Source organism: Mytilus galloprovincialis, chromosome 9, assembly GCF_965363235.1.
Source record: "Mytilus galloprovincialis chromosome 9, xbMytGall1.hap1.1, whole genome shotgun sequence".
NCBI lineage: Eukaryota > Metazoa > Mollusca > Bivalvia > Mytilida > Mytilidae > Mytilus > Mytilus galloprovincialis.
Genome location: NC_134846.1, coordinates 64,035,398 through 64,048,574, shown reverse-complemented (window position 1 = coordinate 64,048,574; position 13,177 = coordinate 64,035,398). Strand labels below are relative to the sequence as shown.

Sequence of the window (13,177 nt, the reverse complement as noted above, 5' to 3'; positions counted from 1 at the left end):
AATTGAAATGCTGATTAAATACCAAATTAAACAAAATTTGGCAAATATAGTCTTCTCCCTACAGCAACAAAAAAATTTACTTCATTTAAATTATGAATTGAACACCAATAAAAGAGTGTACTGCAAATCCTTTTTTTCACCCCTGGAAACAACACTGATAATTACAAATTATCGCTATTTTTGTGCATTTTTCCTTTGATCTTTTTTTGTGATAATTTTCATATGCTACTCGCTTGAGATGGAAAATTATCGCTAGAAACTAAGCATGCATGTGGCGTTGCTAACGAAATTGACATGAAATTGACAATGTCGTCATAGGTAAAATTGCGATAAAAAGATTATCAGTGTTCATCTCTACTCGATTGCCTTTCTTGATTTCGCCGTCCTGGCTCAAGCGAGAAAAACAATCTCGCTGAGATGATCACCAATAATCTATTATAAGTACATTTTGTAAAAAGGTTGCATGTTAATAATATACATACACTAGCACTTCTCATAGTGTTCAACATTTTTTGCAAAAATTAACAAAACATATTCATATAACATGTTTAGCATGTGCATTTACCATGCCATGTCCACCATAAATTAAATTAAATAACAACTTCAACTTGTTAATAGATTATCATCTGAACTGGTAGACTGGTATACTGTGGTCTGGAACATGAGTTAAATTCAGGGACTGAAACCTAAAAAAACAAAATATATAATATATATTGATCATATCTTACTTATTAAATGTAAAATATTAAGAAACTTGGAATATATAAGGGCTGCAAACAGAATTACACTTCATTGTGTACAACACATGTTGACAAGGCCGTAACTACCATTGAGGCAAGTGAGGCAATTGCCTCACTAAAATTTTGACACTGTTTTTTTTTGTGTGTGTATTTGTTTGTGGTAATTAAATACGAAATATAGTCATTTGTTGTTCTGTCTCAACCTGAATTTCTATAACTTGTCATCAATCCTTTAAAATTATTCTTTCCGGATATAACTTGGCATCTCAATGAGTGATGTTTCTCGATACATTAAAACCTAGTAACGACAATCATCATGGATCTCTGGTTAGAATAGTCTCTTGCAGAAAAAGAAAAAGCGATACTGAAGGTGAGGAAGGAATAATTTAGTAAACTAACTGATGTTGTTTATGATTACAACAGGGGTTAAGAGTTTGAGTATTGAATATAACGTCATTGGAACTAATCCAAAAACTATAAATAAACTGAAAAATCAAGAAGTGGGATATCGCACTGGTGCAGTCCTGTCTTTTGTATTCATTTCTCCGTTTCACCAACTTTATCTGCTCTCTTTAAAGGTAAACAAAATATAAATAATATGAAACCTGCATGGATTAGTTTTATCCATATGTTTCTTTAACCTTAAAAATTGAAAGAACATCCTGTATTCCAATTTGACCATTTATTGAGGGACGGTAGGACCTTTCAAACAGGATTTTGTCTTTTCTAATTCGGGACTATTGAATTTTGTGTATTTATATTTGGGATTTCAGGATCAATCCCCCACCTCAATCCCCTAATTTATCGATTATAGATCTAAAATATCTTACCACTGACTATATTTCCATAAATAACTTGAAATCCCGGACCTACATGTAAACGGCGTATACGCAAGTCAGATTCCCCTGTACCCATATCATACAAGTAAACTAACTCTAGATAGAATCATATGCTTTTTTTGTATAATTTCATAGGGTTGTAAAAGCGTTGACCGTGTGCATATTTTTAGAATGAAGCACTTTTTGCGCTTCATACAAAATGTACTTTGGTCAACGCTTTTCCTTTACACCCCAATGAATTTACAAAAAAAAGCATTCAATTCTTAAATTAATTTAAATAAAATTTGGTGTTAGTAAATGTCTTTACATATGAAAAACTTATATAAAAACTGTCCAAATTTAAAACATTGTCAAGCTCTCTGGAAATGCCCAGAATGCAGGATTTTGCACCATTCATTCCATACCCTACCAAAATTTTTCAATCACTAAAATAATAGGTGTAATTACGGCCTTGGTTGATGTATCAAACTAGTATACTAAGTTCTGAATTTGTGCACACAAGAGCAGACTTTTAACTGTAAGAAAACTATAAGAAGTCTACTCACCACTTGACTGCTGACATTTTTTAACTAATTTTTATATCTGGTCTAGCTCTTCATTTTTGATGTTCAAGTTTCTCTATTTCTATATTTAGAATTGTTCAAAATAGTAGACAACACCTCAAAAAATGGGAAAAATAAATCGGAAATGTGTCCATAAGACACAGATGAATCCCCCACTTTCATACAATGTTATAGAGAGACATAACTCAAAAACTGTAAAAGTGAGGAGCCCCAAATTTGAACTTGATCTGAGTTTTGTGGTAATTAGCTTTGTGTATACATTTCCTGACATTAAGTTGAAGCATTCAAAGTTAGAGAACCAAAACGAAAAAATCTAGCAATTTTTCCTTTTGTGAGGGGTCATAACCCTAAAATGGTAAAAGTGACTCCACCAAATATGTAACTTGATATGTGTTTTGTTGTTATATCAGCAATGTGTTTTAGTTTCATAACGTTTGGTTGAGGCAAACTTAAGTAAGAGTACTGAAACAAAAAAAAATGAATTTTTTATATTTGTGAAGGGCATAACTCTAGAACAGTAACAGTGAAACCCCTAAAATTCAAAGGAGTAGCAATAAGGCCCTTATTTTGCCCAAAAATTACTGCAAAATTAAAAGTAATCATACATATTTTTAAATTACTGTACAGTATCTAAGGTACAAGGTATTAAGAAAAACAAAACAATTTTGGACATTGAACAAGTTACCATGGAAACAAATCATGAGTTAATTTGCATAATTTATAAAATTTCGAGATTAGTATGTGTGCACCCAAGAAACAACTTTATATTTGGTGAGATTTTGTCAATAGTTATAATAAAACTTCTGTTAAATTATTTTGTTTTTTCTTGGCTGCGCACGTTGTTTCCACAACAGAAATAAAGATAGAAAACTGCATAAATTCTGTATTTTTCATCATTTTTGTGAAAACAGTACATATTATGACGTAATTGTGACGTCATCACATAAAAATCTTAATGATTTTCATTGATATTTCTTGACCCTATGCATTTCTTAACATTATGTCTCAATTTGAAAAAGTCATAAAACATTTTATTTTCTTGGGCCAAAACCAGGCCTTAATGCCCCTACTCCTTTGATCTGTATTTTGTGGTAATAGGCATTATGTTTAAGTTTGATAACATTTGATTGAGGCAAACTTAAGTTAGAGAATGGAAACGAAAAAGAACCCAGCAATTTTTCCATAAAGGGGCATATCTCTTAAATGGTAAAAGTGATGCCAACAAAGCTATAACTTGCTCTGTGTTGTTTTCATAATCAGCAATGTGTATAAGTTTCATAATGTTTGGTTGAGGCAAACTAATTTAGAGAACGGAAACAACAAAAAAATCAAACAATTTTTCCATCTATAAAGAGGCATAACTCTAGAACAATAAAAGTGACATCACCAAAATTTTAATGTGGTCTGTGTTTTAAAGTAATAAGTGTTATGTATAAGCTTCATAACATTTAGTTTCGGCAAACTAAAGTTAGAGAAAGAATACAAAAATGTTTGCAACGTATCCATCTGTAAAGAAGCATTACTAAAGAATTGCAAAAGTGATACCACCAAAATTCAAACTTGATCTGTGTTTTGTGGTAATAAGCATTGCGTTTCATATACATAACATTTTGTTGAGGCATACTAAAGTAAGAGAGTGATTACAATTTTTGGGACGTACATACAGATGGACAAGAGTAAAACTTAACGCCCTATCCATACGGCGGGGGCATAAAAATTGCAATATCTCCTTCAATCTGAATGACATGTATAAAGATCTTTGATTGCTGATTGTCTTTAATGTCTACACTTTGAAGTTTCTGGCTATCTATCATAGTTATCAAAATATACAGATTGTACCTGATATTCATATGATGAAGACATAATCTTTCAATCAGTTTAATTGAGGTCTGGAGCTGGCATGTCAGTTAACTGCTAGTAGTCTGTTGTTATTCATGTATTATTGTCATTTTATTTATTTTCTTTTGTTACATCTTTTGACATCAGACTCGGACTTCTCTTGAACTGAATTTTAATGTGCGTATTGTTATTGTTTTACTTTTCTACATTGGCTAGAGGTATAGGGGGAGGGTTGAGATCTCATAAACATGTTTAACCCCGCCGCAATTTTGCGCCTGTCCCAAGTCAGGAGCCTCTGGCCTTTGTTAGTCTTGTATGATTTTAAATTTTAGTTTCTTGTGTATAATTCGGAGTTTAGTATGACGTCCATTATCACTGTACTATTATGCATATTTAAGGGGCCAGCTGAAGGACACCTACGGGTGCGGGAATTCTCGCTACATTGAAGACCCATTGGTTGCCTTCGGCTGTTGTTTGCTCTATGGTCGGGTGGTTGTCGCTTTGACATATTCACCATTTCCTTTCTCAATTCTATATAATGGATAAAATTTGTAAACCAGGTGCTCCGCAGGGCGCAGCTTTATACGACCGCAGAGGTCGAACCCTGAACAGTTGGGGCAAGTATGGACAAAACATTCAAGCGTGATACAGCTCTGAATTTGGATTGTGATCAAATTTTTGACATTACATGGGTTTTTTTACACAAAACAAATGTCAAGATTTTACAAATCAATTAAAGATTTCTTCTTCAAACTTATTTAAATCTAAAATTAAATAGTTGACACAGCATAGGTTTCTGACACAGAATGAATGTGGTCTAATGAACTTAAAAGTTTTTTTTTGCCTTTGAGCAATTCACTATGCTGTTGAATATTAATCCTCTCAAAAAAATGTTTGAAGAAATTTTCTTTTTATTTATGAAATCTGAAATGAGAAAAATTTAAACCCCCCCCCCCTTTTTTTCACATCCCCGTTTCCCTTTTTCCAAAACTGATATCAATTCAAATTTCTAATGGAGTTTGCAACAATAACTACTCTTTTAAATACATCATAAAATATTAAAATGTAAAATAAAGTGCTTGTTATCACTGAATGGTAAAGATTGGTTGGTAGTAAAAGTGAATATACATTGTTTATTGTATAAAACAATAAAAAAAACTTCATCAGCAACATTTTATATTGGCAAATTTTCAATGAAGTTATTTACATAAAGTTATTGGCAAATAAAAATAGAAAATGACATCAAAGTCATGTCTGGCAAATGTCCAACATACATTATCTAAAAACATTTTAGATAAGATAAGGAAAAAAAGCTTCATCAGCAACATTTTATATTGGCAAATTTCCAATGAAGTTATTTACATAAAGTTATTGGCAAATAAAAATAGAAAATGACATCATAGTCATGTCTGGCAAATTTCCAACATATATTATCAACTACTATTCTATACAAAGAAAGATAACTCCAATTGAAAATTAATTGCTATTGCACAATATTGTGCAATTAGATATTTCTTGCTATTGTGCAATACTGTGCAATTGAAAATTTCTTGCTATTGCACAATACTTGATATGGAATCCTGATTTGGACTAACTTGAAAACTGGGCCCATAATCAAAAATCAAAGTACATATTTAGATAAAGCATATCAAATAAGCCCAAGCATTTAATTTTTGTTAAAATCAAACTTAGTTTAATTTTGGACCCTTTGGACCTTAATGTAAACCAATTTGAAAACTGGACCAAAAATTAAGAATATACATACACAGTTAGATTTGGCATATCAAAGAACCCATTTATTCAATTTTTGATGAAATCAAACAAAGTTTAATTTTGGACCCCCATTTGGACCAACTTGAAAACTAAGCCAATAATTAAAAATCTAAGTACATTTTTAAATTCAGCATATCAAAGAACCCCAAGGATTCAATTTTTGTTAAAATCAAACTAAGTTTAATTTTGGACCCTTTGGACCTTAATGTAGACCAATTTGAAAACGGGACCAAAAATTAAGAATCTACATACATAGTTAGATTCGGCATATCAAAGAACCCCAATTATTCAATTTTTGATGAAATCACACAAAGTTCAATTTTGGACCCTTTGGGCCCCTTATTCCTAAACTGTTGGGACCAAAACTCCCAAAATCAAACCCAACCTTCCTTTTATGGTCATAAACCTTGTGTTTAAATTTCATAGATTTCTATTTACTTATACTAAAGTTATGGTGCAAAAACCAAAAATAATGCTTATTTGGGCCCCTTTTTGGCCCCTAATTCATAAACTGTTGTGACCTCAACTCCAAAAATCAATCCCAACCTTCCTTTTGTGGTCATAAACCTTGTGCTAAAATTTCATTGATTTCTATTTACTTATACTAAAGTTATTGTGCGAAAACCAAGAATAATGCTTATTTGGGCCCTTTTTTGGCCCTTAATTCCTAAACTGTTGGAACCAAAACCCCCAAAATCAATCCCAACCTTCCTTTTGTGGTCATAAACCTTGTGTCAAAATTTCATAGATTTCTATTCACTTAAACTAAAGTTATAGTGCGAAAACCAAGAAAATGCTTATTTGGGCCCTTTTTGGCCCCTAATTCCTAAAATGTTGGGACCAAAACTCCCAAAATCAATCCCAACCTTCCTTTTGTGGTCATAAACCTTGTGTTAAAATTTCATTGATTTCTATTCACTTTTACTAAAGTTAGAGTGCGAAAACTAAAAGTATTCGGACGACGACGACGACGACGACGACGCCAACGTGATAGCAATATACGACGAAAAATTTTTCAAATTTTGCGGTCGTATAAAAATCATCAAGAACTCTAAACAACAAGTAAGCTGTCAATTCATGTCATACATGTATGATAGATAGACCTTGACTTTTTCACCAATTTTTTCTGAATATTCTTATCTAATGTATGGAAGATAGACCTTGGCTTTCTAATCACTTTTTTAATCTGTAAGATTTTTCTAGATTTATGGTGATTATTACTTCATGATGACAGTGCTGGTAAATAGACAGAATCACACATATTTTCAACTTGATACTCTGATTGTTGCCAACTTTGGTCATATTTGCCCAAGAGTTTCAGAAGAGTTTTTTAAAAGTTAATTGAAGCCAAATGCCAAATGACGACAAAAGTTCAAACTAGCCATTTGGATAAGGCTAGCTGAAAACAAATTTTGTATTGTTTTTTGTTGTTTATAGGAAGGCTTTTAACTATTTTTTTTCATATATGTTTAATTTTCACAAGATTTTAGATATTTCATTGTCTATATTCTACACAGGTGCCATTAGTTTTACTTAAAACTATCATAGTGTTTCCTACAGGTGGTTTTGGCGTGTAATGGCGCCCTGACGCGATTTTTCGACGCCCTGCCCTTTTTGGGAAAAAAAATTGGCGCCCTGCCCTAATTTTGTCGAAATTCCTGACGCCATGCCTTTATCGTTGTAATTAACAACCGGTACTGAAAGACATATTTTATGAATACCGCTCGAGTTATTTCCCTTCAAACGTAAACAAAAGTTCACTAGGACGCCATTTTGTAATCGATTTCGTAATCAGCTGATTAGCAAACTGCAATAGATTGAATAGTGAATACAGATACTAATCATGCCATCAACAAATCGGATGAAGCGAAAACGTGAAGAAGAAAATGAGAAACAGGCCGCAAAATGCAGAAATATTTCATATATATGTTTTAAACACTTTTTCTTGTTTAACAATTTATTTTAATGATTGATTACAGATGTATATGTCCTTTTTATAGCATTAAACTAGTATGTTTTAAATGAATCCATTTTATAGAAATTGCCTGTTTATATTAAGCAAGTGCCCTAAAATTGTTGTCCATCGCGCTTAATGTGCCCTCTGAGCTAACAATTACCCTGCCCTTTTTAAAAGCTGCAGGAAACACTATATCACCAACAGAAACTAAGGACATATGAAATTTATCCATTCAAATTATTTCCCAAAAAGTGTATCTTTTTTATATCTCTTATAAAAGAATACTTACCATTCAGAACTTCTGTGATAGTAGTAACCTTCAATGGATGCCAGAGATTTTTGGAAACAAATATAATAAAAGCCAGCAAAAGATGCACCAGTTATGTCTTTGACTGTATGGTCTGGAACCAAAAAATGCTCCTAAAATGGTAAGACAAAAATCGTGGATGAAATACTTCTACTTTTCAATCAAATCAGAAATAAAATGTATCCAAACAGCTTTTCACACCTTTCACCAATACTATTTAACTATAATGAAATTTGTGAATTTTTTTTAAGTCTTCAGATTTTAAAAGAACCAAACATATATGTAACACTATAGAATTCTATCCAAAATTAGAAAAATATCTGGGTTTTTTTTGTTTAAATTAATTACAACTTCTATATCATTGTATAATTTGTCTGCATAATAGTAAATTCTTGAAATATATAAAAAATATATAAATATTTCCATAAGAGTTGCACCATGAGCGGATGATATACCCTGTTATTCAGTGGTTGTCGTTCATTATTGTATATCATATTTGATTTTCATTTGTTGTTTTGTTCATAAATCAGACTATTGGTTATCTCCTTTCCTCAGTTTGCATTTTGTTATGTAAGGGCCTTCTACAGCCTGCAATGCAATATTGGTTATGCTCCTAGTTGAAACCTGTACAGTTGCCTATAATTGCTTAGATCCACTTCATTTATTCTCTGGTGGATAGTAGTCACTTACATTGGCAATCAAACCCCTTCTCCTTATTTTATGATAACTGCAAAAGGTGTTTATATTTTGGCTTTAATATTGATTCACTTATAGGGTCTTTGCATCGGAACTAAACACATTTATTCAAAACCAGTTGTTGGCATGACAAGGGTTATGTTCTTCTCATATATGTTATGATGGTATGATACTAAACCCCTAACGGGAAGGATTGTGCCTGATATTCATATGATAAAATCATAATCTTTCAATCAGTTTAATTGTAGTCTGGAGCTGGCATGTCAGTTAACTGCTAGTAGTCTGTTGTTATTTATGTATTATTGTCATTTTGTTTATTTTCTTTGGTTACATCTTCTGACATCAGACACGGACTTCTCTTGAACTGAATTTTAATGTGCGTACTGTTATGCGTTTACTTTTCTACATTGGCTAGAGGTATAGGGGGAGGGTTGAGATCTCATTAACATGTTTAACCCTGCAGCAGGAGCCTCTTGCCTTTGTTAGTCTTGTATTATTTTTAATTTTAGTTTCTTGTGTACAATTTGGAGTTTAGCATGGCGTTCATTATCACTAAACTAGTATATATTTGTTATGGGGCCAGCTGAAGGACGCCTCCAGGTGCGGGAATTTCTCGCTACATTGAGGACCTCTCTTTGACACATTCCCCATTTCCATTCTCAATTTAATTGTTTTATAAACTCAACATAATGTTAAGAAGCTTACCTTCCATCTCATAAATACAAAATCTGTGTTGTTTAATTCTTCATAATCAAAAGAATCAGAGTTAAAATTCTTGGCAAATGGATAAAAAGATAAAAACTTCCCCTGAAAGTATTAAAAATATTACATGATTATGATATGAGAAGAATAAAAATATGTTAAGAAATAGTAGATGCTGGAATTATATTATCATTTGTTTCAAATAATTACTGATAGAAAGGAAGTTTGAAAATGTTTTTAAAAATTACGAAAAATATTTGGATTTTTCAATTCATTCAGGGCGAACAATTGTGAACAGCATAAGCATATTGCACATTGATGCATGCAAAGCTTTTTGTTCATTAAAAAGTCATTATATTAATTAATTTTTTACCCAATGTTTTCTGTCTACTTCTTCATCAGCCTCCCATTTCCTGGTAAGAAATGGATGTTTCTTACTGATTATCTCCCCTTCAAAGAATGTTGTCAATGTTGGGTATTCCTCTGTTAGGCCGTTTATCTTCAAATAACCACAGAGATAAGAATTGTCCATATCAACATACTGAAAAGAAAAAATAATGTTAAATATAAGGCTACATTAATAGGATTAAATTTATGTTGTATTTTTGGTTAATTTATGTTGTATTTTAGTTAAATTTATGTTGTATTTTTGGTTAAATTTATGTAGTATTTTTGGTTACTCTCTATTTAAAAGCTTTTCCAATGCCTAAAACTTATCAAGTTTTTTTTTTTAAAGCTCAGGCAAATTAACTTAAGTGTTAATGGTCCTGGTGCCTACAGTCTGGCATTAAAATTGATTTCGTAATTTATATCACATTTTTCCCCAATTTTTGTTTTACTGAATCTTTTGGCAAATGTGGCTGTGTATGAACCTAATTTTTTTTAGTGCAGACAATCTGCAAAGCTGGGGAAAATTATGGCATGGACTCTAGATAACCATGGTTTAAATACATTTTATGTTTAAGAAAATCAAAAATTTGATTTTGAAGTGATTTTTTTAAGTCCAGACTCCTATTGAAGATGCCATGAAATAAAATAAATTTGGATGTTTTTCAGATTTGGAAATCGCTATACATAAAAAAGTTCAATTTTGCATATTAAGAATTATCTCCCTTTAGAAAATTTGAATGAAATTTAATTTCTCACATATCATAATTTGGAAGAGAAATTCCATACTAACTTTGCAGACATTACAAATGAAATAATTAAATACTTTTGTGTAAACATTTGCACTAAGATAAGTTTTAAAATTATATAGAAGTACTTCTTAGAACTTTATGTTAGCAAACTTTTTGTTTTCAATTCCAAATCAAAATTTTAAAAAGAAGTACATTTTTACAGCCTATTGTGCATGCCCCATAATATATTTAAGCTCAAACTTTGACTTACAATGTACAAAACCTAATACTTGTCTATATAAACCTTTGGTGAGCTTTTATGTGGTTTGAAAATGAAATGAATTCTAGCTTAAAAAAATAGAATGTGTTATATATGTATCAGCTAAATCAGGCTTTAAAAGTCATTTCCCTTTGGAAATGCACTTCCAGACAACAGCTGGGAAGCACAAATTTCATAATAAAAATTGCCATGGGAGATAACTCTGCAATTTAAGTTTCTGTTGAATTATTGAGTTTATATGTGATGGCCAGATCAAACAATAAATAATGTATCTCATATTAACAGAACCTGATTATGGTAATAAGCTAAGGTTTTAAAAATATTGATATTTGGGTTTTTTTAACTGTAGTAGGCACAACGGCCAGAATGGTATAATTTATTATGGTAAGTGCAATAATTTTCTGAAAAAAACTCTAGTGAGAGCCCTAGTCCTAACAATTATGACGTCTTGTCTTAACTTTAACTATTTTAATTTTTTACTGTGACATGTCTTGAAAGGCTACATGTATTTAAATTTCTTGCTAGACCTCTTCAGTTCAGCTCCCTCTTGAAGGCTGTACCTTGACCTTAAAAAGTTAACTTTTTACTTATTCTGACTTGGTTGGAGAGTTGTCTCATTGGCACTCATACCACATCTCATCTGACAAAGATTCAAATGACATTCAAATGACCTCGACAAACTGGGAACATGGGAAGTCAAATGGAAAATGTCCTTCCATGCGGACAAATTCAAGGTTCTTACTATCAGCCGCAAAAACAACACCATTCCAACATCGTACACATTGCATGGCCACAAACTTGAACCTGTCAAAAGTGCTAAATACCTTTGTTGCACCTTCACATCCGAACTGAAGTGGAATGATCATATCAATAGCATATGCAATAAAGTCAATAAGACAATAGGCTTCCTTAAGACATGTAAGAGAAATCTAAACATAGGAGCAACTTCAGTCAAAGAAAATGCATACAAAAGCCTTCCAATAATAGAGTATGCAAGTCCAGTATGGGACCCATACTTTAAAACTGAAATAGATCGTCTAGAAATGGTCCAGAGAAGAGCAGCAAGATATGTTTCCAACAAACACCATAATCACTTAAGTGTCAGCAAAATGATTGAGCACCTGGAATGGCCATATCTGGAAAAAAAAAGACGAAAAGACGCTAGGCTAACTATGCTCTAAAAAATAGAACACAACAAAGTGGCTGTAACTAAGGAAGGTCGTCTTATGCAACCAACACGACTGTCAAGGAACATGCATGACAAAAGTTTCCAAATTCCAGCAACCAGAAGTGATTACAGAAAATACTCATTTTTCCCCGAGAACAATCAGGGATTGGAATGCTCTCCCTCCTGGGGTAGCATCAGCACAGTCAGTCGAGGCCTTTAAGGTTCATCATAACAAACGGACAAATATGGCTGTATTTACATGCCAAAAATTACTCTGAGTACAGACTTACCTGTGTAGTTGGAAAAGTTTTAATGCCTGGCATCCACTAGATATAATAAAGTTAAATGCATTTTGTGTTTCAGAAAGATAAAATCTCTTTTGGATTTTGATGGGCATTTTTTTTTCCTTCATGCAAAAGGTCTGAAAATTGACTAAGTTGTGGTACAACTATGAGATGCTCCCCCAGGTAAAAAACCGGTTTGTATTGTTTTGATTGTCCTGAATTGACATGGACAAGAGGTATCTTCACAACTACAGGTGAGATAAAGAGTTCGTCTGAGTCAGTGAGTGGACAGTATCAAAGTAATTCAGGTGTTTGTTTATTTTTACACCTTCTGCAGAAAGGAAAAAAAATGCCCAGCAAAAACCAAAAAAGATTTTATCTTTCTTTAACACAAAATGCATTTAACTTTTATATATCTAGTGGATGCTAGGCATTAAAACTTTTCAAACAGCACAGGTAAGTCTGTACACAGAGTAGTTTTTGAGGTGAAAATACGGCCATATCTGTCCATTTGTTATGATGAACCTTAAAGCCTCACTGACAAAGCTGAACTAAATTATCAAATTGGGGTCTGTATGCGCACCTTAGTCATGGTATAATAATCAGCTCGTTGATTGTGGCCATTATCAGACAGAAGCAGAAACATCTTATAAGTTCTTACATATCTAGAAACTGAGAATGGATTTTACAGTAGAAATTATGTACTTTTATTTTCAATACCTGTAAAATAACTTCTACATCATAGCAATTGCCTTTGCTTTTTTGGTGTCCCTGAAACCTTGATCCATTGTACAATAGACTGGTGGTTATTCCGGGGAGGTTGCTATTCGCAGGAGGTGGTGGGTCAAGCTTTACCGGCATTGTTTTGGCATTCCTGTAAATTGTCAAAATGGACATTTCTTTTGATACTG

At 32.4% G+C, this 13,177-nt stretch overlaps 1 protein-coding gene across 1 annotated transcript; it reads right to left on the bottom strand.

The window, feature by feature from the left end:
• Positions 1-279: 279 nt before the first annotated feature.
• On the bottom strand, positions 280-13,170 carry LOC143045606 (glucose-induced degradation protein 4 homolog). The gene is made up of 5 exons (XM_076218217.1): positions 12,987-13,170; positions 9,790-9,957; positions 9,420-9,521; positions 8,001-8,131; positions 280-686 (listed from the first exon to the last, which is right to left on the bottom strand). The coding sequence occupies exons 1-5, from the start codon at positions 13,161-13,163 to the stop codon at positions 623-625; spliced, it is 642 nt and encodes a 213-aa protein (XP_076074332.1). The 5' UTR covers positions 13,164-13,170; the 3' UTR covers positions 280-622.
• Between the last annotated feature and the right edge of the window lie 7 nt (positions 13,171-13,177).